At 31.4% G+C, this 24,900-nt stretch overlaps 3 protein-coding genes across 19 annotated transcripts in view; 2 read left to right on the plus strand and 1 right to left on the minus strand.

Annotated features, from left to right (window-relative positions):
* Positions 1 to 285: 285 nt before the first annotated feature.
* On the minus strand, positions 286 to 2,160 carry LOC117235454 (40S ribosomal protein S7). 2 transcript variants are annotated; one of them, XM_033497489.1, is made up of 5 exons: positions 2,086 to 2,160; positions 1,552 to 1,722; positions 1,082 to 1,263; positions 550 to 700; positions 286 to 397 (listed from the first exon to the last, which is right to left on the minus strand). In XM_033497489.1, exons 2-5 carry the CDS (start codon positions 1,720 to 1,722, stop codon positions 320 to 322), a joined length of 582 nt encoding a protein of 193 aa, XP_033353380.1. In that variant the 5' UTR covers positions 2,086 to 2,160; the 3' UTR covers positions 286 to 319. The 2 variants fall into 2 exon arrangements, with proteins under 2 accessions (XP_033353380.1, XP_033353381.1); XM_033497490.1 differs by lacking the exon at positions 2,086 to 2,160 and adding an exon at positions 1,910 to 2,076.
* A 387-nt stretch (positions 2,161 to 2,547) lies between these two features.
* On the plus strand, positions 2,548 to 3,656 carry LOC117235567. The gene is made up of 2 exons (XM_033497736.1): positions 2,548 to 2,679; positions 2,749 to 3,656. The coding sequence occupies exon 2, from the start codon at positions 3,002 to 3,004 to the stop codon at positions 3,374 to 3,376; it is 375 nt and encodes a 124-aa protein (XP_033353627.1). The 5' UTR covers positions 2,548 to 2,679; positions 2,749 to 3,001; the 3' UTR covers positions 3,377 to 3,656.
* Positions 3,657 to 4,162: 506 nt separating this feature from the next.
* Positions 4,163 to 24,900, plus strand: part of LOC117235562 (putative mediator of RNA polymerase II transcription subunit 26) — a 68,849-nt gene continuing 48,111 nt past the window's right edge. For 12 of the 16 annotated variants that reach the window (XM_033497716.1, XM_033497722.1, XM_033497719.1 and 9 more), the window contains exons 1-2: positions 4,164 to 4,348; positions 9,269 to 9,391. In XM_033497716.1, the coding sequence (XP_033353607.1) occupies positions 9,299 to 9,391 (93 nt within the window). In that variant the 5' untranslated portion in view covers positions 4,164 to 4,348; positions 9,269 to 9,298. Of the gene's footprint in view, positions 4,349 to 4,829; positions 4,888 to 9,268; positions 9,392 to 24,900 lie in introns of all 16 variants that reach the window. The other 4 variants (XM_033497726.1, XM_033497723.1, XM_033497717.1 and 1 more) reach the window with 3 other exon arrangements.

Here is a 24,900-nt window from a genome sequence, read left to right on the forward strand (position 1 = left end):
ATTTCATGCGCATGCGTGAAACATTATGAGTATAATATATACGCACACTTAGATGTATCTATGTAAAATATAAATGACTAAGTTTATATATTTATAATTTTGTGGTTTTTAAACTTTTCGTATTTTGTACTAATCTGAAGAAAATAGATATACAATATACTATTCAACTTTTGTTTCACAATTGAAATTATAACACAATATGTTACATAACAAATATGTTAAATTTTGATGATGAATATCACAAATTTCATGAACTCAAAATGGGAAAATAACAATCTGCGAAGAAAAGTATTTCAAATATTTTTATTCTTTAAACAAATCATACATAAGTTTCTGGGAATTCAAATGTTACATCCCGGCCTGTTAGTTTCTTATAGACAGCAGCAAAAGTATCAACCTAGTAAATGAAAATGTTGCATTAAATACCTTATATTAATTGCCATTAGAGAATACAAATATGAGTAATTTATATTTGTCACTTGCACAAATAAAAATGAAATATAAAATACGGTACATTACAGGAACATTTATCATTAAAGATGTATTTACCTTGTGTTCAATGTTTGTTTGCTCATTTTTATCTAAATGAACTTTAATAAGTTGTGTTCCATCAAGTTTAATTCTGATGCGTTTTCCAACAATCTCTACAGGGTACACTAAATCCTCTAATAATGCATCATACACTGCAGTTAAGGTACGGCTGGAAAATACATTTACTTATTTGTTTATACAGTAATATATACAGGGTGGTTGGTAACTGGTGGTACAAGCAGAAAGGGGGTGATTCTACACGAAAAAAAAGTCGAAAATATAGAATAAAAATTTTTTTTTTTAATTTTTCCATCGAGACAACGATCTACAGTGAGATCAGTTATAACGAGACGTGATAAAGTGCACGCGTACCGAGCGAAAATTCAAAGTCGATCTTCTCGAAAACAAAGCCTCAAACGAAAAATTTTTATTCTATATTCTCGACTTCTTTTTTCGTGTAGAATCACCCCCTTTCCGCTTGTACCACCAGTTACCAACCACCCTGTATACAATATACCCTATTAATATTTTTAGTAATAATATAACATACCTTCTAGGTCTCTTTTGCTTATTCTTAGTACGTGTTTTTCTTGTTGGTTTGGGCAAAATTTTACGTTCTCCAACAAACATCACATGCTTTCCAGAAAATTTCTTTTCTAGTTCACGTACAAGTCTCGTTTGGATTTTTTGAAATGCCTTCAACTTTGGCATAGGTACATATATAATAATGCACTAGAACAAGTATTAATTTACTTTATATATATTATCATACATTTAAAATCAAAATTTTAATTTCAAGCATTATACGTATCTAATAGGCTGTTCTGTTATTTGTAATGAAAAAAAGTAATGAATTATAAATATTGCTTATTATATAGTTTTTGAATATAATCAGTTTAGATTTATAATTAATTAATTAATATTATCAGTATTAGCTGCTAAATAGATACTAAATCAAAATTAAGTTATATAGATGCAGCAATTGAAAAGTAATTGTGCAAAATAACATGTCATTTTTACCTTTTTATTATTAGTTTCTATTTCACGTGCTTTAGTGATATAAAGTTCTCTTAATTGCGATTTTAAATCACTATTCATTTCCAGTTCCAGCAGAGCTTGGGAAATGCTGGCTTCGAACGCATCAGGTTCGGCCCCGCCACTTTTTATTATTTTAGCGTTTGCTGTGAACATCTGAAAAATATTTTGAGGTTAAGATTTCTTCTTGTTTATACACTGATACTTTATAAGTCTTACATAGTTATTTTATTTAATGATAATTTTAATTATAGAATATAAATTTTATTTGAAACATGATGTAGACAAAAATATAATTTTAAAGTTAAATGCTACAAACTACGATATGCTGTCAAATAAGTACATTGTATCCAATAAAATCCAATTTTATCACATCTTATATATACGATCCGAGGAAAAATATTACTTCGTCTGACACATCGTTATGTTGTGAATAACATGCAAAGTATCATTTAACGTTATCTAATTCATTTTAACTTCGTTTTTAACTAAAAATTAAACTGTAACTCGACCTTATACCTTAACGATATCCGCACCGCGTGAAAAAGATCCAATATGCCCTCAGATAGAAATGCCAACTGTTCTGTGCACAAAATGTCTCTATATTTCTATTGTATTATACTATACCTATATTGCATCGCATTATATATTTATTATAAAATACAAAAATATGATCTTTCATTCGCTATTATATCATTAATTATGTTTTAAGAAATATTCTAAATTCATTAGCTTTATTTAAAAACATTTTCTAATGATTTAATCCTAAAATTTTTATTATATTCGTATTTTCATGAAAATTTGTTTTCTGAAAATTTTGACGTATATCTTTTATAGAATAAATTATTAAATAAATAAAACAAGTTTTTAATACATACACTTTTTGTATCTATAAGGATTTGGTAATTTGATAAATAAAATTTCCTAATAAGCCGTCAGTCTAGGGAAAACCATCCGGAAAGTGAGCTGAGACTAGTTCTGAAAATCATCATGGAAGAAAAGAAGAAGACATTTTATGTATCTCTGTCTGTCTTACAAGATTGCGAACTTTGTTGTCTTCCATGGTGATTTTTCACGATTAGACACGACTCAATCTTTGAGCGGTTTTCCCTAGTGAGTGTCGAAACCGGTTGATATAATTATGAGCTATAACGTTATTTATATATATATTTTAATTTATAGATCTAACATAACAATTCGGCCTTTCAGAAGTTAGTTTTATTTCATATATCTTAAGTCTTTGAATGGATTTTGTCTGAAAGATGTATTTACTCTAAGGAAAAGTGAGGTCAATAGGTATGCCTTACTTCAAAACATAGTAGGATTAGAACACGCTCAGGGTAATATCATATTACATGATAATTCGTGTTTTATGAAATGTACATTTCTTATTGAATTTGAATAAGACGTATAAGCGTTTAAAGCATATATCATCATGGAAAATGAAAGAGCTGCATATCATTATGAAGAAGGAAAAGAAAAAAAGATGCCCTTTACCATCTTTGGTGAACCAATAATTAAAACACATTGTCAAAGAAATGTTATGATATCTGCGATTTCTGGTGGCATGGTTGGTGGTTTAATAGCATTTTTGTTTACTAGTAATCCAAGAATGTCTACACGAATAGGAGTAATTACTTACGGTGTAATAGGAATTACTGGTGCACTTTATTGTACATACGATGAAATACAATCAAGAAGAGAAAGAAGAGAATTTAGGAAACTTATGTATATGGAAACTCGTAAACACCAAATCAAGGATACAAACTCAGATGATAATGTATCAAACCCAAAACTTGAAAGTATTTAAAGTTTTTGTTTACACAAAACGTCTTATAGATACAGGTACATAAGTTTTCTTAAATGTGAATAATGTATAAATGTAAAATGTAATTGACTTATATTTGTAACAAAATTTACATTTTGTTATGCTTATGTATCAATATGTAATATTATGAAAATAATTATTATATGTCAATAGAAAATAAAATGATGTGAGAATGTCATTACTTTCTTGTATAGTATGTAAATACAAGCAGATAGTAAGTGCACATCAATTAATAATTAATAAAACAATAATTAAACAAAGATCAAGAACTAAATTGTTTTATTATTATTATTATTATTAAGTATTATTATTATTATTGATTATTAAGTTTCCCATTGATACAATTTTCCTTTGTCTATAACTTACTTAAAGTACAAATTAATAACAAGTTCTAATACTTTCTATATAATAGAAGATAATACAAATTTTCTATTTTATTATATAAGATATGAAATAATCATTCAAGTACCGAACAGCTCTAAAAAAATGTGTAATATCTATTTTAGTATAATACATTTACATATATTGTATGTATGTAATCATTGTAATTCTTGTGCTACATAAATAATCTTACATATATATTTAAGATTTGAGCAATTTTTTATTATGTAAGTTCGAATAAATTTTCTAAATCAATGTTCCCGGTAATTTACAGCAGAGGGCGCTGAAGAGAGTATGATATCATGCGAAATTCTGTCTGTTATATGCTCATTGGTGTTTGCCGTTTGGTGGGGTGTGTATGACATCACGACGCATGTTTCGTACTATCGAATATGCTATGCTGAGTGACAGGTGGTGTAGTAGTTCTGTTACGTACCGTGTATCGAGGATACAAGTCGTATCCTCGCGTCACGCGATCGGCACGTTGTTATTCGTAGGTGTCAGTGTTAAGTTTTGTGATGCATACCACGATTTCACGCAATCTACCTGAGAGATTCGACTCTACGAAAAGAGGTGAGTTCGTTATTCTCAGTAACATCTCAAATTTCATCTTTTAGAACCTAATGTTATCTTCGTAAAAAAATTCAAGTAGAAGATCAATCAAATTTTTTAGAAATAAGAGTAATTCTACCTATTCGGTAGTACTTATATATAAATGTAAAAAAGCTTGTTTTTTTTCTAATTACTTATCTTTAAACAATTGATTAGTTTTAAATGTGATAATCGATGAATTTATAGATTCAGTGTTGCGTTTTATGAAAACGTGACTCAGGAAGACTTGGAGACGATGGTCGAAGTTGGTTAAGATATGATGATTTTTTTTATATATAAACAATGAATAGTAGTCTCTTAGCTTTCAATATGCGTCGTTTGTAATCTTCGTATGGTATCTACTCGTTCGACACCAAGCAAAGAAAAATATCTATTTTGGCCAAGATCCGATGATATTTGTGACAAGTTTTTGGTATGAAAAAGGACAATTTATTTTTTCCAGTGTTTTTGAGACAGCTATACAACAGGCCAGGCATAGGGCCACACGGAATTTTATTTGTGTGAGTAAACACGAGTGTATTACAAATTACAATATGATTTCCGAATATAGTTTCTGGTAAAGAGGTATTTACAAAAGGTTAAGGTGCATGCGTAATGCATCCAGGGTCTATCTTTTCTATGGTCAACTAACAAAACTCTTCATTTTCATTTCTTCGCTTTTTTCCTTTTTCTTTCTTTCTCTTCTCTGTAACATCTATCTTTCAATTGGTTAAGTAATTTTACTTTTTGAATATGACAGTAGTTGTCTCGTATGACATAATTTTTTGAAGTGAATGTAAATTCTGTTAAATTAGTACGTTAAATGGAATACGACCACGTTTATAATAAGTATACATATGTATGCCGAGTAAATTGTATTGGAACTTAAAAAATTTTAAATGCGCGATTGTGATACGAACATATGCAAGTATGTACAATGTACATATATCAGTTTTAAATATTATATGGATAAGGTTAAATAGTATAATATATTCAAAAAATTTTATCCCTATTACATCGTATATGTTTTTCGATACAATTTATTATAGTATATTGAAAGTGTCTTTCGTCTAAAGCACCGACTCTTCAATATTTCGGTCAGTATCGATTGCAGGATATGAAACTGGGTAGGGTCCTCCATTTGAACCATCTCAATGCGGATTCTGGCTTTGCATATTTTCTCTCGTTTAAAGATTTTTCCAAAACTTGTCATAGGAAATGATATCTTTTCTTGAGTATAAATTTATTCGTTTTAACTATTTGGTTTTTTTTTTTTTTTTTGAGTGTAATATTCCATTTTTGTACAACATTTTTGGAAATATTTCCTATTCCTATTTCTTTTTGGAAATAATAGAATATATTTCGATATACAAACTTTATAATTAAAATTTTCACAATCATACATAATAACAGTACATTTGTATTATTTAACCAGTATTTTTTGTTACTAAATTACTTATTCTAAATTAAGTAACTTTTTGTAAAATAAAGCAATTTTAACATTAGATGTAATACAATAATTCTTACATTAGAAGGTTTAGATCATAAAATTAACAAAAACAAGTTATTAATATTAGTGATATATTGTAATTATGAAAATGAAAAAACAATATTTTCAATAGAAGAAACAACTTTTGAGTTTATTAAAAAATTTTATACACGAATAATTTCACAAGATAAGTTAAAAGAATCAAAGAATAAGTTAAAATTGATGATATTCAAAGGGCTTCATTAAATTACTTTGTAATGATCTTTTTACTTAACATAAGATATGTCGCTAATGGTCTATGTCAGTTATCCTCATTTTCCTCTTTCATATCTGGAGCAGTGTGAAAGTACATTCGTGATTACGTTGGTCATTGACTTCTGATAAATCTTCACAGTCGATTGCTGCTTAAGAGCAACTTAGCATTTTTACAATATTAACAAATAGTGACCTAAAGTGAATTAATTTTCTAATAATTGGGGAACATATGCAGGAGAAATAAACGAATAAACGAATAAACGATATATTACAATCATATTAGTAAAAATATGAAATTGCATAAACATTCGCAGTCTATTTATAATATAACGAATATTATTGATTGTTTAAATAATTTTATGACTTCTGTGAAGTGTATGTTTTCGATGAATATCTTGCAACTTCTATGAAAATTTTCGTATTTGTTTGAAGCATCACCAATGTAATTGTGATATGCCATACAAAATCTTTTCTATCATACATAACATATTGCGAAAAATTTGTGTCACGTATTTTCTATATAATTTTCAATTTTAAACGTTCGAAGACTAATCATAAGAGATATTCCCACGTAGAAGAAATTGGTAACGCTTCCCAAACAAATGGGGTTCATGCATTGAGAGTGTTCCGAATGTGGTGAATTGGGCCAGTGCCATTTATCGCCCTACATCTTGGAATCACGATATATACCTCTACCTTTCACCATTGATTTGATGTATTTAAGGTTAAATTCTTTCCTAAGATACTACCTCTCACTTCATATCTCTTTTTTCGCCTATACGTCAGGGTTCTTACGATAACGTAAATCTCATTAAAGCGTTTTGCTCGTTAGGAAATTCATTGAAAAGCAAGAAAAAAAAGCGAGATACATTAGATGCTCTGATGGTTGTAATAGATAGCGTAATTCTGTTCTTTCATAATGATACGACGTATTCAGTTCGCATTCTAATAGGAATCGTTTCTTTAGCAGGTAGGGAAACTTTAGCTGGCTCGCAGATATTACGAATCAGAAAGATTGTATCTGGATGAGAAATTTATGTATGATTTTCCTTGGAAACCAACGTTTTGCAGTTATTAACTCTCTGTAACATCATGTGACCTGAAAGATATATATCTCGATTTTTTAAATTCTATTTCATTTATTCGTAATTACATGTATTATATACTATTAGTATATAATTATTCTGTAACTGAATGATTTATTTACACTCGTTTTGAGATCGTAAGTTCAAATAAAAATCTGTAATCGATGAAGATTCATGCAAATTCATATTGTTGTGAACATCATTTAAAAAATAGAATCTATATAGATAATTATTTTACTTACTAAATATCGTAACAAGTAACTATATTTTGGACGCGCTTCAATAATTATATTTCGTTAACTCGACATTAAGTGAAATAATAAATTATTATTAGGTATCCATTATTAAATTTTGTGTTAAGCAAAATTGACGCTAATATAACGTTGTATAATTCTGCTAATTGGCTTCATGCTTGATTGATTGGTACATATAAGGGGGTATTTATGTGGAAGTACTATTAATAATGTTAACCAGTTGGGTGTTTGTTTCTGAGAGCAGATCTAATAGGTATTTTTAAAATACCCAATCTTTGATCGTGAAGAAACGTAACACTGTGATTTAGTAAATAAAATTACCAAATACACGTCTGTTATAATTGTAGAGATATGGATAGCGTTATAATATAGATGATCTATTAAGTATACTATTATTAAATAATAGTATTTTTTTATTTAAAAATGATTGAAAATTTTAGCTGCCCGTTTTTGTAAATTGAGCTAACAGATGTTGCAATTTATTTCAAAATATAATTTTCATCGTTATAATTCACATTAGGACCGAATCATCAGAAGCGATTTTCATCCTTAATGGAATATAACTTTCACTACATATACTACACGAAGATAACAAATGGCTTTAAATCGTTTTACTGGATTGTAATTGGATTGAAATCGTTTATATCACTTTTTAAAGTGTCATATGTATAAGAGTTATGACTCTATATATGTACTGCAATAAATCTATATTCATCATCAATTTCGCTGTTAAAATCACAGTAATTGATTTTGAAGATATAATTTTGTTGTTTGCTCATGTCTGTTTATTAAATATATGACCAAATAATTATCTCTCAACTTTTACATATTTATTATATTTTCAATTAACTCAAATTTCACTGTAGAATTTTAAAACTTATGAGAAACAACATCTGAGAATCTAAGTTATTCGATACTTTAATATTAATAGCGGAGAATTTATAACACTGCAGTTGTTTCTTTTTTTTTATATCTGTAAATTAAAGATACTTACACGTGTAATACAATATTACATGGTATTTATTTTTACAGACATGTTCACACTTACTTGATTCTTTAGGTACCTGCCCACTTGTTTTTCTAATCTCTGTCACGCATCTCGCACATTATCTTCTACATCCTTATGTAACTTATACGCTCTATTCGAATCTATACATGCATATACCCATTTGCGAGAAGATACTCTTTCCAGTATCAAGTTTTTCTTGTCCTTTTTCTATTCTACGCATATTGACTGTAATAATTTACTTGACTGCAAACAAGGTAGATATAAGTATCTCTCTCTCACACACACAGTATAGTCTGCTTGTTATTGGTGATACTCTGATATTTAATACTCTGATGTTAGAGTCACAAACATATTGTAAAATTCATGACATCTAAATCACAGATATCTAGGAATAATACTTCAAAGTTTTATTGTATTTACGTAATACGATTTGATCATTATTTAATAAAACTCAAATATGCAAATTTTACGACAGCGTCAAATAATATTTATATAACATTGGATTTTGGAGAATATAGACGAAATAATTGAGAATAAAGTTTTGACTTTTCACGCGTGCATTTGCGCTTACGATTATTTACTTGTAAAATGTATATGCATATGTATTTATCGTGTCATATATGTATATATCATATAATTGTCATATGTACATATTAAATAAAATATATTATCGTTACGATATTACATATGCTACCAACAGAAACATTCAGTCACGAAATTAAAATTGGACAATTGAACGGACGGATTGGACAATTAATGTTCATGATGATTTTAGATAATATGATTTAACCATTGTTTGATTGTGTATAGATTGTGCTGGGACAAGGTTGGGGAATCTATATGGGGCAATGCGTGTCTCGTAAGGCGGGCGCCGTCATCGCAACCGGTCATCGCGACTCGCTCACCTATCGTATCATGGATAAGCCTGCTAAGGTAAATCATTTGCAAATATTCCGATTTTTTATTACAAAATAACAAAGATAACTTTAGAATAAAAATATAATAGAATATAATATATATTATAATTAACGAAGAAGGTAGTTTCCAAATTACGTAAGCTGTTACGATAATTTTATAATATCCCTTTAATACGTTGAATTGATTGAAATTTGTTATTGGAACGTTGAGCATGTTGACGGAAAAATTACTACGAAGCAACAGAATGAAATAATCGAGTATCGAGATAAATGTCGAAGGATCATGAAGAGAATCGCACTGGGATATCCTTTAGATTTTATAAACGATTATTTGAGTAATCTTCCTGGTGCGTAAATTATCTTTGCAGAATATTCTTTTATGTATCATATTATCTACAAATTATATATTCTAATATATTGTAAATTAAAATATCTTTCGGAGAAGTTTACTTATATAACGACGAAACTATGTTCGTGTTTGAGCGAGGAAAAAGTAATTTTTTGTTACACACGACGCTGATTCTTAATTTACAATTTGAAATAATAACTTGTTAATGTAGTTAAAATTGGAAAATTTCTTTACGATTGGAAATTATTACCCTCGAAGGGTAATTATTGTTGATATTGATAGTTGTTAATTGTTATTTTGTAATAATTGCAAATAAAGTATATATAAGTATTTAATTATAAATAAGAATAATTTGCATTGCATATTATGTGTACGTAAATTAAGTACGTAATTATGTATGTATGTATAATCTAAGAAATGTGTTCAAGCAATATTTTTAGTAGAGCGAAATACAGTTTATTTTAACTTCCGGTGTATACATCTCGTTAGTATTTTTTTCAGATCTCTAAATTTGTATACAATAGCGTATAACACCAATAGTAAATCAGAATACACAGAGTGCTATGAACCATGTACGCTCATTATTTATCGCAGTTGAATGATGAAATCTTAAGAAAGCATCTCATTGATATTAATTACATGCTTCAGTTCGCGAACAACGTAAAATTCACATCATTGTACTTATAAAAGTATTCTTAGCATCGTTAGATGATCTTCCTTAACATTTTGACTAACATTACAAAGATGTTAAGCAATTTTTGAAATTTTTGCTAATAGTATGGAACGCTACCTTTATTCTGTGATATTTATTTATCATATTTTCTTATCTTTTTATACTTTACATTACACACAAAAGAATTATCTTTTACCTCTATTTATTTGTATGTATACAGGGTGTCCCAGGTTTTAATAGGCGAAATTTTGATACTATATTTGACGGGTCTCAATAAGAACAAAAATGTAGTAGAAACACAGAACGTGTAAGATCTTGTAGAAAAAAGTTTATTACTTTGATAAGACAGCCCACCTTCGCTCCTTCGTTCTCTCTTTTGTTTTAAGCCTTATTCGAAGCAGAAAGAAGTGCACGGTAAGCCACTTATACAGTTTGAGAGAATCGATTAGTCTACAGTTTGAGGCTAATGTGATTTTGGTAAATTGTGCCAGGTATTTTATGTAATTTTTACATTTTTTTGAATTTTTAAGTTTTACTGCATTCATTTTTTATATTTTAATATCTGATACCAAACTGGTCAAATAAAGGAAAGAACACAGTGTAACAATTCTTCTTTACGTTTAATACATCACACTTTTGTTTGTCATAAGTATGTCATAGTACAATTACGAACATAATATTTCTTCGAATAAATGCACCGTTAATTATCGCTTTCTAAGAATGTTGAAAACTATCTTTGTCAATTATTTTTGACACACAATACAAACAGTTTTTATCTATGGAATATCGTTTGAATTCTTGAATTTCATCCAATTGTTACAAAGTTATGATCATTTGAAGTTAATGATTACCAATTTTTCGCTCTGTTTACTTCATGCATTAACTGCTTCTTTTTTACAACTTTCTCATCATGTTGCCGATGAAAAATTGTACTTTTATAAATTCCTTGGAACCTATAGAATGATTTCTTACAAGTATTTTTGGTGCATGAGCTACACAAAAGTGGACCATTTTCTACCATCCGCCAGTTTCGCCTTTAAGACCTGCGATATCTTGTACATTAAAATCGAACAATTACAGCGTTCATTAGTATTCGCGTACTCATTATAAAAGTATCTATAATGGGTACACGAAGTTAGTATACAAATATAATGATACCGTCCAAAATAAAGAGAAGGGTAAACATTAATATCGAAGACTAGTACATTTGCCTTTGTTATTCTTCTCTATTAGTAAACAGTCGGTCTTCTTTTCGTTCCAATTAGTACGTCTCGTGACATAAAATTTGAATGTACGAACAATGTATTGGTTTAAAAATATTATGTTATCAAATTTTTGCAACGGTGCTTGTACATTCTTTTTCGAAGGGAAGTTTTAATTTCGAATAATTGCGAAGAAATTGGTGTAGGGCAAATTACATTAATATTGATTTGTGTCGAAAGATACAGCGGATATAAGAAACTCTGAATTAGTAAATTTCAATGCAATTGATTGATTCATAGAAGAAAGAATAGAAAATATTTGACACGGTCAAGTTGTTCGTACGAACGAGCAGATTTTCATTTTCTTGCTTGTGTGTACGAGTAAAACATGTGTTCGAATGAACACGAATGAATTGATGAAAGCGAAGGGAGGTTTCAGAGTGAAAAAGGGATGGAACGAATACAACGGTGTGTGTTGATGAATTTCAATTGCAGGTCTGGTATTTTATAAGCAAAGCAATTGATTTGCATTCGTGAATTGGTTTGAGCGAGTTACAAAGGACCGTAAAACGTTTCAATAGCACGACAATTGTTTTATACTTTGTGCATACCTAATATGATAAATATAAGGTAAAAAATATTCAATAAAATATAACAATAAATAGTTGTTAGAAACAAATGATTAAACATGAAATTTATATACGGATAATTAATTCTCACGTCTAAAGTATCGTTAGATACGATTCGGTATAGAAGAATAATTTTACAAGGTTCACCTTTACGAAGATAAAAGACATTAGAAAGTGCAAAGATGAATTGACAGTTATGTATATTAAATTTCACAGTGTTAAACTATTTAATACTATAGAAAATATCTAGAGGTCTGAAGTAATAATTATCTACTCTAATTGCATCAACGTTTAGTAGGATATCGAATAACATTAAAGCCGCAACATTCTATATTTTATACATACATACAAGATCGGATATTCGTCAGGTAGTATCGATACAGTACGTGATATGCATCTATCGTCACGTTCTTTTTGATTATTCGAGAATAAAGTATTGTTGCTGGTATCTTGAAATATAAAAACGGTTATATTACGCTTATATTGGAAATATGTTAGGTGAAATTAATTATGTATAAAAGTTACACAATTTTTATCATACCATTATACACGTATTATTTTCATCTTTCGTATGACGATTTTTACTTACTTTCACCGTTGAAAATTTTCATGCAATGTTCCACGTTAGTGCCGCAGTTTTTCTTCTTACTTCTTGCTGCAATCTAATTGAATCTTAATCTTAAAAATATTCTTAAAATTTAGAAAGTCTCAAACTGTTCGAATCGAACGTGTATTGAAGGATGGCGAATAAGTGTCCTAACTGCATACCCACCTACTTTTCAGTACATTCCACGTAGCGATTCTACACATTAGCGTAGCTAGCTTCACAGTTTCGTTGCAAGGGAAATTTTATTTCGTAAATGTGCCCTTTAAAATTGTATACTAAGAAAATTACTCTATCTTCGTGTTTCGAGATACTTTTCTGAGTTGATGTAAATTTTTGATATTAAAGAATATACAGAATAATAGAACAACATAATACGAAGTAAATAGAAGATATTTGTATAACAAAATAAATGTAAAAAAATTGGTAATTTAAAGTAGTAAAAATTGTGATTTACGATATACCGTGAAAAATGAAATACAGTTGATAGCAATAAGATCTTTCGGAATTTTCTTATCGTTGGTTACGCCATTGCTTAGACAAAATATACATCACAGGCTTTCTTGTTCTTCTCCGTCCTTTCACTCCACCATTTGTAGCATTTCAATATACATGCCTGATTTTGCACATTACTTCCTTCGTTGAATTCGCTCGAAGGCTCTTCTTTTTATGCGTTACGCGTTCAAGAACTTGTTTCGACGTTTTAGATCAAGTTATGTGTACGTATACCTACTACACACGAATTCCTTGCTAGTGGAAAGTTTTTGCAAAATGTTCTCGAATCGATCATAGCGATCGATCTTTGTTTGAATAAATTAAACTTTATAGTTTTCCAGAATTTACGATCTCGCGGTCTCCTTAATTTGAATTGCAAGTTTACGTAAACGAATAAATTACCTTGCTTCATTTATTAATTCAACGATTATATAACTGTACTTGATTATGGTAATATCTTTATATCATACACGATATTCTATTTCTATTTAATAATCCAGTATCTAATTGGGAAATTTATTTTCACATGTAAATTGAAAATTTATTATCCTTTACCGTGCCAGTGAAATAGCGTTAGAATTATTTTCTCTTATATTTCACTTATAAAATACTTGACCAAATTAAATTTATTCGGACAATTATCTTGGACAAATATTTTGTCTCAAGGTTATTTGAACAATACCCCGAATTATGTCACGGAATATACGGGCCGCTTATTTCCCGAGTCGGTTAACTCGACAAAACTATAAAAATAGAGAAAGAACTGTCGAAACCATGTAAAATTATATATCGATCGAGTGTTGCACGTTCAAATTTCAAACGTTAAAAAAAAAAGGAGTTTTCGCCCGTAAACGGTTTACATAAATGAGATAAAACGAGATCGAAAAATTCTCTAAAACTACGATCTTCGTCTGAGAAACGATGTAGAATCGATATTAAAAATCTTCCTGTTCTTCGAGCAGCTCCACGCTATATTATATTATTCGCGGGTTAACCATTTAGCGTATACTTCGAAATATCAAATTATGTAAGTAATGACGAGAATTTATTCGACTAACCGGACTTCTTTGCGGTGTGTTAGGCGTACAGTATAAGTGAACGCGCGAATAGTACCTCGAATCTGATATAGCACTTTGATCACCGTACCGCGATACTATACCTGTATCTTATAACTTTATGTAGCGGAAAAGCTGGCTGATTCTGTGAGATACGAATTGAAGGCCATGCTTAGAAAGTTCATTGTCCTTAGTATGGTTTACGGTATTTGAAATTCTGTCTTCTTCATTTTGATTTCGTTAGACTTGTTACGTATATCGACTAACACGAGATGTTACATTAATAATTAACGTCGGTTAACTGTTGTATATATCGATGGTTGGATCAAAGGTCTGAGCGTTTAAGAATGAACATGTTCGAAACTGACGAACACTTCAGTTGCTGGAAAGATACTTCTATTAATAGAAACATACGCTGTTGAATATTTCTTTAGTGGGAAAAAAGGATACTGTTGAATATGAAGTAGATAAGACAACGCGCGTTAGAAACACGAACTGCTCGGAACACACCGTTGGTCAACTTTATAAATTGAGAAGTATGGAGAGGAAATGATGTTACGAAAACCTAAAAATGTAAATGTAACGTAGGAAAAAAAAAGAAAGAAAACTATGCCAGTTTGACATTTAGACACATGTTATCTTCTTGCGACAAACGAATCCAATATTTTTTTTTTTCATTTGTGTTCAACAAAATACGAACGTTGCATAATAATCGCATTGATACGCGGTATGTACATGCGTAGTAGTTGAAATATACGTGACAAAGATATACGCGGTATCAGCTTAAAAAACAAATTATGAAAGGCCTTCGTTTTGCGGTAACTCTACCGTTATTTTACGCTTACTGATCGTACGTTACAACCATTCACGTTTCAAGGAACTTTCAATAATTGCTATGTATTGTTTTCGTCAGTGTAGTATCTACTTTTTGTATTCGTATTTCGTGCACAGCTAATTAAAGAAAGCTTCGCAAATATGCGTTACGCTCGTGTCATTCTATTTGATATTCCTGTTGAGTCTTCGAACTTTTATGTAACTTACGCAACTCAATAACAGATCTCGTTAGTCTTCGTTGTAACAGTTACGTGAATTTTGAAAGCAAGCTATCTCACGTTTTTTTTTTATCTTTCCTGATAATAAAGTTAATAATAATCCTTATTAGTGTATCAGGATGTTAAAATCGAAGAAATTCTGAATAAGTGAAACAATGACATAGGTATTTAGTTTTCGAATTTAAATTTTCCACCATTATTCCATATCTTTCTTTCCCCTGCGTTTAACGAAAGAATAAAAATTAATGTAACAAAGGAAATATGAAAAGAGATATTAGATCTTCTATTGTCCAATTGCGTAATGGTAATAAACGTATTGTTTGCCAGACGTGTACAATTACTCATGTTGCTTGACTGCCTGTGTAGCACCGGACACGTAAGATTACGGATTTTGCATATTTTAGCAGAGGTCTACGTACTGTAATTTTCCTTTGAAGGCAAGAGCCATGGCTCTTGCGAAAAGTATATATTCCAAAAGCTACATTTTGCGTAACTGCGAATATTTTCGCTGTTCGTAAATAGAAAATTGTACATTACAGTTATTCAGACGAATCAATATTTAAACGATCTTTTAATCTTCTTTATCGATTAAAAAACGATTACGTTTTATTCTACGCACGAATATAAGCGAAAAATTCCACGTCTTTCGCTTACTCCCGTAGCTAACTAGGAAAATTCGTATACACCAAATAAATGTACAAACTCGGTTTTCGGAATCAGATACAATGCCTCGATTGGAAAGTAGATTTATTTTACGTTTCCTCTCCTCGTCGGTTGTACCATCGATTTTTACACATACTATAGACGCAAATAATTCAAGTAAACGCGTACGCATTTCATGATTCAATTCATCGCGTTGATGTTCCATATACAGGGTGGTTGGTAAGTAGTGGTACAAGCGGAAAGGGGGTGATCCTACGCGAAAAAAAAGTCAAAAATATAGAATAAAACTTTTTTTTAATTTTTCCATCGAGACACCGATCTACAGTGAGATCCGTTATAACGAGACGCGACAAAGTGCACGCGTACCGAGCCAAAATTCAAAGTCGATTTTCTCGAAAACAAAGCCTCGAACGAAAAATTTTTATTCTATATTTTCGACTTCTTTTTTCGCCTAGAATCACCCCTTTTCCGCTTGTACCACCAGTTACCAACTACCCTGTATAATTCATTCTCCTTCCCTATACAATTCATCGCTATTTAAGCGCGTGTACATTTTCTCAACCTCCCTCTGCGTATCATCGTCTCACAAAGGTTAAAGATGAATATCCCTCAGTTACATGCGTACAGATTTATTTAAACACGACCGATAGGTTGTGCTTCCTACGGGTACAAGTGCTCTTACGTGACCGACACGTTAATTATGCATAAAAGAACGTCGTGGTGGTCGCCTATGTTTTTCGCACGGCTACTCGTTCGTACGACCGGTCGTGATATGTGAAAGTAATTAATTGTTAAGTTCATCACCGATGCTAATTCACTCGAGCGTAGTTCTTGCTCTTTCCTTTCGTTATATCCGCTTTCCATTGTTCTCCGTTATGCCAGCTGGTTTCATGGCGGGCATCCGCTAACCGGAAACAATATGAAAAAAAAAGGAAAAAGAACATGATACCAGGAGGATCAACACCTACGCTCGAGTTAGGAAGAAGGAGAAGTTCCTCTCTCCGTTTTTTTGTCCGGTTTCTTCGTGTTGATTCTCTGAGAATTGGCATTTTCCTTTCTTGCATTCACTTGCATCCTTATGGGGGAAGTTTCGTGCACGTTTTATTCGAAGGAATTCGTACATGAATATTGATGTTGGAGAAAGATTCATCGGGCCGGTAAAGAAAGATTCTTGAGGAACTGTTTAGTCGAAAGATCTACGAACACGATCGAGACGCGTGTCTATGAACACGCGCGTGCTATACTGCGAAGCTCGGTTTATTTCTAATGAATTTTTTTTTATCGAATTTATCAAACGCAGGAAGCAAATTTTCTACATTTCTGAGAAAATTATCTACCTACATGTACATGTATGTGCTATTTGTAAGTACACGGACAATTTGGAACTTTAACTAGCGTTCATAGTTTAAGCGTAGGAATGGACGATGAATTAGTAATTAGGAGCGACGTTTCCTATCTTTTCGTGGAATCACCGGGTTTTACAATTAAATTACCGGTTGGAGATAGTAAGTAGAATTAATCTTACGTACTAGCGCGATATGTCTGCTCTGCAAAAAGATTTAAAAACAGATTCGATGCTGAAAGAGTTAAAGTCAAACTTTTCTCTGATGAAGTATCTACGTTACTTTTTATATATTTTGCCAGTGCCACTAAAAGTAGGACAAGTCGTTTCAATAACTTCAGCAGAGTTTTTTTGTAATAAGAAACACGAAACACCATTTTACAAGAATGTAATGTAACGTGATATCTCGTATCGCTATGATCGCAGTCTGTCGTATATCCTTCTACACATAGAGTTATACATAGAGTACAAGAGTATACATAGATATTTGAAAAATTATATAAAATTTCATAATATTTCATAATTCTATCAGTTATCACATTTATTATGAGTTATAAAATACAAAGAAATGTTTTTTTTATTATATATTATTTTATATTACATTTCTTATTATGATGTTATTTTAATTGATATATAATGTACTTTCTCTGTAATTATTTCAATAATTTTAACAATTTGCTAGTCTCAGGCAACGCATTACCATCGACCAATTGTAACTTCCTCGCCTGTGAAATTACTCGGTGGAATTTACCTTCTGCTTTTACTATTTAAAGAATTCCCTGATTTTACGCTAGATGGCAGGACACTGTAGGACGATAAACGCTTATATTGTAACCTTTAATATTTTCCAATATTTTGTTACGCTTATAATTTATTATTCGTTTAATATAGAATTTCACTTAATATAGTATTTAAAATTTTATAAAAAAGAAGTTATATTCTATTCCTCTTATTAACAATTTACAATTTTAGAAACCAATTGCTTTTACTAGCTTTATTAAAAATTAGAAAAGAAGACTAAGAAATCCCGATGCAAGGTATCGGTGCAAGTACGTAATTCGTTTATTTACAGACCAAATCGATATTTCAATTTCTATCGTTTCATTTATTTTGAATCTTGAATTGCATTATTATTTTTGCTATTACCCTTAACGTTTAACAATTCTAATTTCATCGTCGAAGAATAATCTATTGTATATTTATAATTCACAACGGAATATTATCATCTCATTTAGATTCTTCCCCTTTCACAATTCGCGATGCAAACGAAAAATGTTGAGCATAACATTTCAATTTCACGCTTCGTTAGAAGCTATGCGAAGTGTAATGCGCGAAGGAAATTATAAAATCTGTACTTTGTACTTTAATGTGAGCACCACTTTCGTAGAATACCTGTGCTCGAATTATTCTGAATTATTTAAGTAAAAAGGTAGACATATACGTTACACTTCTCGCTAGAACCTCTCATCGAATTACAAGACTCTTGAAATGATAAGCGTATCAATTTCTCGATTAAATTACTTGCAAATGGACAAAAACGATATAAAAAATTCTACGGCAAAAGGCTTTTAATTTACTGAAGGTTACGTATTTTATACTCAATGAAATATTTGCGAAAGTGTATTATACAATTGTTTTTCGTTAATTTCGTATATTACACAAAGTGAGCGGAAGAGCTTCTGTTTTGCAAAAATATATTTCATACACTTTTGTATATCAGCTTTTCAGAAGTCGAACCGATAAACTCCAATTTTTCTAAGCTTTTCAAGTTCATTAGCCAAGTACACGATTAATGCCCAACATTTAAAAAAGCAATTATACAGGGTGGTTGGTAACTGGTGGTACAAGCGGAAAGGGGGTGATTCTAGGCGAAAAAAGAAGTCGAAAATATAGAATAAAAATTTTTTTTTTTTTAATTTTTCCATCGAGACAACGATCTATAGTGAGATCCGTTATAAGGAGACGCGATAAAGTGCACGCGTACCGAGCGAAGATTCAAAGTCGATTTTCTCGAAAACAAAGCCTCGAACGAAAAATTGTTATTCTATATTTTCGACTTCTTTTTTCGCCTAGAATCACCCCATTTCCGCTTGTACCGCCAGTTACCAACCACCCTGTATATTTCCATAAGTTCGTCCATCGCAAGAGAACGTTGATACGAGTGATATCGAGCTTCCATGTAAACCTTCAAAAATAATTTTCGCAACGTTATGGCTACGTTTATGCATTTTTTGGTTTTAAGTAAAAAAAATGTAAAGTTCGAAAAATCTACAAAATGCGCGTAATGTGTAAAATATTCAAGCTAGAATACTTATTGTAATATCTAGCGGACGAAATAAATTCGTTTTAGAATCTATCTAGAATCTATTTTTTTTTTTTTTTTTTTTTAGTTATGTTCATAAAAATATAAAATTGCGCGAATATCCGCAGTCTGGCTGTCGCTTTGCTTCACCTTGCAATTTTCGGTTTCGTCAATGTGACTTCTGAGTGAGTCATATTTTTTAATAAGAAGGTTGCGACGCGGACCCAAAGCTAGTTGACCTGTGTTAAAAGATGCTGACACGGTGACGTGAGATTAAAACGACGAAACCGAAGGCAGGAATATCGAAAAATAGAAGAAAAGAAGGAGGCCGTGTCAAAATCTGATGACTCGTCGCTCTTACGATAACGTTGAGAAGAATCTGATAAACGTCACGCTAATTGTCAGCGGTATCCGCGAACTCTTTTCGCGTTTGCCAAGTTCAACGTGAAAGTTCGCTTTTCAATGCACATCGTGCACAGTCTGCGTCATCCGAGTGAAACGCGTGTTTTTTTTTTCACTCTTTTTATCCCTGAAAGTGAAAGAATGAAACGCGCCTCCTGCCTGAGAAGAAACACATTATAAAAAGATTGTAATCTCTTATTTAAAAAGATTTACAACGAATTAGCGCTAATTAAAATAGCTGTCGAAAATTTCCTGCGAACTTATTATGCCAATTATAGTTACACATTAACGAAATTCCTCTTATGAAACATTCAAGTAACTGTCGTTCGTATTATAATTACGCAACAGGCTTCTATGTATTTAACAGTTCATTATCGAGCTGATACGTGGACAAAAGGATTGTAACTGGCATAAGCCTCGATACGATCGACGAAATCGATTTAACACAGCACGTTATTTCACAATTTATTTCTATTACGCGATAGCGTTCTCCCTTCCTTCGTCTTTTTTGGCAAAAATAATTTGTATATTATCATAGTTAGACAGCACCAGTGGAACATCGATGTACCAAGTGTTAGTAAGAGTTAACATTTTCATTTTATCAGGAAATAATAAATGCGCAATATTTTTCGTTTCATATTATTTTACTGAATTACATATGATCCATTATGATCGTTTCGATAGAACAAGATGAATCATACGTGATTCAGTAAAATAATATGAAACGAAAAATGCTGTGCATCTATTATTTCCTTATAAAAGGAAAGAAACTTTTCGGACGACCTAATACATACGTAATAAGACTACAGTGAGTTGAAAAGTCTGTACTAAATGTACCATAGCGCAACGCACCTTAAGAGTTAATATTCAGATAAAGTTATTTAAGCTACAATGAGATGCAAATTTTATTTTACGAGATAAGAGCTAATAATATCTAGATATGGTTAATATTTACACCGTGGTGGGCTAGAGATTCTGCTAAATGTACAATAGTATATTTGCTGGAAGAGGAGTAAAGTTCTTTCACCGTGCAATTTTGTCCGAGGTTTCAAGTTGCTGCGTGAAGCTACAATATTAACGAGCAAGGGGTGGAAAAGAGGGAAGAACATTGAAGTAGCGGCACTGGTTCTCCAAGGAGGACTATAGAGCATAAGACTCAGACCTCTAGTTGTAAGGCTGAAGAACACGGGAGGGCTTATCGTACTGTCTGAAAGGGATATTGTGCGAAGTCCCATGGCACATGCTTTTTACATCGTCTTCTTGGACTCGAGTTGGTGATAACACCGAAGCTCGCTCGTTTCTCAGTTTCGTGTCCGTGCTATCCATGGCAGTTTCAGATTTCGAGATCAATGAAGTTATCGTACTAGAAAAATTACTATGAAGCGTATACAGAGTATCCTACGCGATTCACGTCCATTCTGAGTATAACGACATTTTCTGCTCATAATTACGCCCACATACAGTGGCTATAAACATTATTTGGACGTACATCTATTTTTCAATGAGACGTTCTTTTTATATCGATCTATTTCTTATTTCGTATAATTTGGCTGACGAAATTATCGAAGTAATTAGACTGCGAATTTTTATGTATTTACGCGATATTTAAAATACGTGCGGCACGAAGAATTATACAGGGTAGTTGGTAACTGATAGTACAAGCGGAAAGGGGGCGATTCTACGCGAAAAAAGAAGTCGAAAATATGGAATAAAAATTTTTCGTTCGAGGCTTTGTTTTCGAGAAAATCGACTTTGAATTTTGGCTCGGTACGCGTGCACTTTGTCGCGTCTCGTTATAACGGATCTCACTGTAGATCGTTGTCTCGATAGAAAAAATTTAAAAAAAATTTTTATTCTATATTTTCGACTTCTTCTTTCGCGTAGAATCACCCCCTTTCCGCTTGTACCACCAGTTACCAACCACCCTGTATAAAATATTCAAAAGAATATCGGGTACAATTTTTAGTAAGAAAATAAATTTCTATTCGAATTCTATTTCTTTAGACGCGTCCATAAAGATATATTATAAATTTGTATTAAGTTTTTCATGATATTTAAGAAATTAAATCTTTCATGCACTCGTATTCGCTATCTGATATAAACGTTTGTTATCTGAATTACGCATTATTATTGTAATAATATTTAATCTTTACAAGAATATCTAAAATTATGAGTGTAAAACTAATGAGTGTAATTCTATCGTTGTGCATAATATGAAATGCTAATCGTCATGCATAAAAATACAGTCATTATAAAATCGTATATAACTTACAGCTATTTCGTGCCACTTTGTTATAATATTTTGTCAATTACGTATGACGCGTACTGTAAAATATATGCATCTATAATCTTTGTTTCTAGCTTACGTAAACCTCGAAGAATATGGAAAGATGCGTGAACAGTAGATAGATAAGTTTTGTCAGAAAAATTGGAAGTTATCTGCTCTCTTATAAGGTGTAGAAGCAGAAGAGGGAAAGATAAGATAAAAGAAAGAAAATTGTCTTGGAGTAACGCGATGATTAGAAATTTCTATTAAATTTTTATGGATAAATCATAGTCGATAAGAAATTAGATATTTGATAAATCTGGCCTCAATCTAATATAGCAATGAACATTTAATATGAAATGTAAATAGAGACCACTGGTAATACGTAGGCTCTTAATAGAAAAGAGGAAAATTATTATGAAATACTTAGATATTTATACTAAAGCTGAGCGTAAAATACTCTAATTATTATCAGAGCAAAATATCTTGGAAATTTTATTAAACTGAGAAATCGTTCTACGCGATTCGTTTAACGCAAGGACTAAAATTCCCGAAATATTAAAAAAATCATACTTTATTAGAAGACAAGCAAAAACAATATTATTTTTAACGAAGTAATAAATTACGCTGGACAAAGAATATATACATATACGTATTTATTGTTACGTAGAATTATATCCTGCAGCAAAATATTCTTGGAAAAAAATATAAATATTTTAACGCTAAAATAAAATTTAAGATATCGTATACACATCGTATGTCGTATGCGTGCAACAATATAATTCCATTTCTTATGAATGAAAGGTCTCGTGACCAACGAGTATAGTATATTCAATGGACCGTTGGAAAGTCTGACTTATTCACCAGAAACATAACGTCTCGTTGTCGGTACCTAGTAAGTAAATTAAGTAATTTTACTAAAATACACGAGAGGTACGAATTCTTCGTCTGACATTTAATTTTCCGCTCGTTGCGTATTCTATAACGCGTGTGCTTTCACAGCAACATCCACGTAAGTCAAAATGCACGCGTTCACGTAGTTACGCGTGTACTCGTGAACACAAAAGAGACGCAGACATACAGTCATTTTCACAAGTGGCGATTATTAATTTAGACCATCTAATCGTTTAGGTAGTTACGTAATTGTGTAACACCGAATGTTTTCTAGAACCGAACGTGCCAAACCGAGCCAAGTAAATCGTCAGGTTTATCATTGAAACGAATAATTTGCTTCAATTTACAAGTTCTCGCGATCGCGTATCATTCATTGAAATCTGCCAAAATTCGTTAAATCTAGTTATAGTCTTAGTTGCGAGAAACGATCATAATATTTCTGGTAGATTATTTTCCTTTTCCAATCATGTCGTTAATTCTTCGTACGTCGAACATTCTTCTTTTTAATCGTAAAGTGACATTAAAATCGAGAAATCAACAGAGATATATCTATAGTGCTATATTTTTCTCCTGTCGTCTTCGTATGTTCACGACGAACGTTTGAGCTTCCTGTAGCAACACTTACCGAAGTGACAAAATCTTGCAGAAGATTAAACCTGAAAAGAATGTATATTTAAACGCGAGCCTACCATCAGGTAGGGTAACACTTACTGAAAAAACAAGCAGTATATTTATAGATATCCAGACGAAGAAGAAGATGCACTTACTCAAAACATTCGATTTAAAAATACAGATTCAAATTAATCGTAATACAAAGTATCGATCGGCAGCCAGATAAACCTGCCTTGAATTTCAAATGAGAAGTATAAGTATCTCCGTATTACCTAAAATGGATTTAATTTTCGCTAAATACTGCGACAAACATATCGTTACGTATACGAAACACAAAGAGCCGAGAATAGCTTAGTTAAGCTTAATCGATAATCAACTGTGTCATAACGCAAAATTGAAATAAAATTTATTAGAATAACGAGCAAAATGTTACAAATAGTTGAACATAGAAAGGGGAAGAAAACGAGGAAGAAGAATGGATTGAACTTAGAAAGGCGTTGTAAATTACCATCGAACGAATAAAATTAATTAAAAAAAGAAAAGAAACAAAGTATTATATACGTGATATTTCGATCTCACGATTTCCCAAAATTGCATAAGAGGCGTTCACCTAATCGGCAAGGTATAACGCGTAACTATACTTGAACCATTGGAACGTAGAACCAGCCAGGAGGCCCCCTTGCACAACAATTTTCTAAGTAACAATTTCAGCGAATCGACGATTGACAAGTTGTAGATTGTACTTTGCACTTTTATAATTTCATATCGAGTAGTACAATTGGGTAGCTCGTAAGCGAAGATTAAAAGCGAAAGAACGTGATAAGTCAGGTTTCTCGCTTTTCACGCCGGAACAATTTCAGAATTCAGTACATCCGATCGACCAATTCCAAAATTGTCCTTTTAATCGACTCTGTGCTTGAACGTGCCTTCGTAATTTAAGAAACGAGCAATTCAGAAGCCACACTGATCGACTGCATAAATTGGA

Source organism: Bombus vosnesenskii, unplaced genomic scaffold, assembly GCF_011952255.1.
Source record: "Bombus vosnesenskii isolate JDL3184/JDL3185 unplaced genomic scaffold, Bvos_JDL3184-5_v1.1 scf7180000013316, whole genome shotgun sequence".
NCBI classification, from domain to species: Eukaryota; Metazoa; Arthropoda; class Insecta; order Hymenoptera; family Apidae; genus Bombus; species Bombus vosnesenskii.

Excerpts from the sequence above, each read along its gene's own strand:
- LOC117235454 (XM_033497489.1), bottom strand. The coding sequence starts at position 1,722 with ATGTTCACAGCAAACGCTAAAATAATAAAAAGTGGCGGGGCCGAACCT. Across the intron at positions 1,264-1,551 it reads TAGAAACTAATAATAAAAAG|TGCATTATTATATATGTACC; the intron begins GTAAAAATGACA and ends TACTTGTTCTAG. Across the intron at positions 701-1,081 it reads AAGCAAAAGAGACCTAGAAG|CCGTACCTTAACTGCAGTGT; the intron begins GTATGTTATATT and ends TGTATTTTCCAG.
- LOC117235567 (XM_033497736.1), top strand. The coding sequence starts at position 3,002 with ATGGAAAATGAAAGAGCTGCATATCATTATGAAGAAGGAAAAGAAAAA.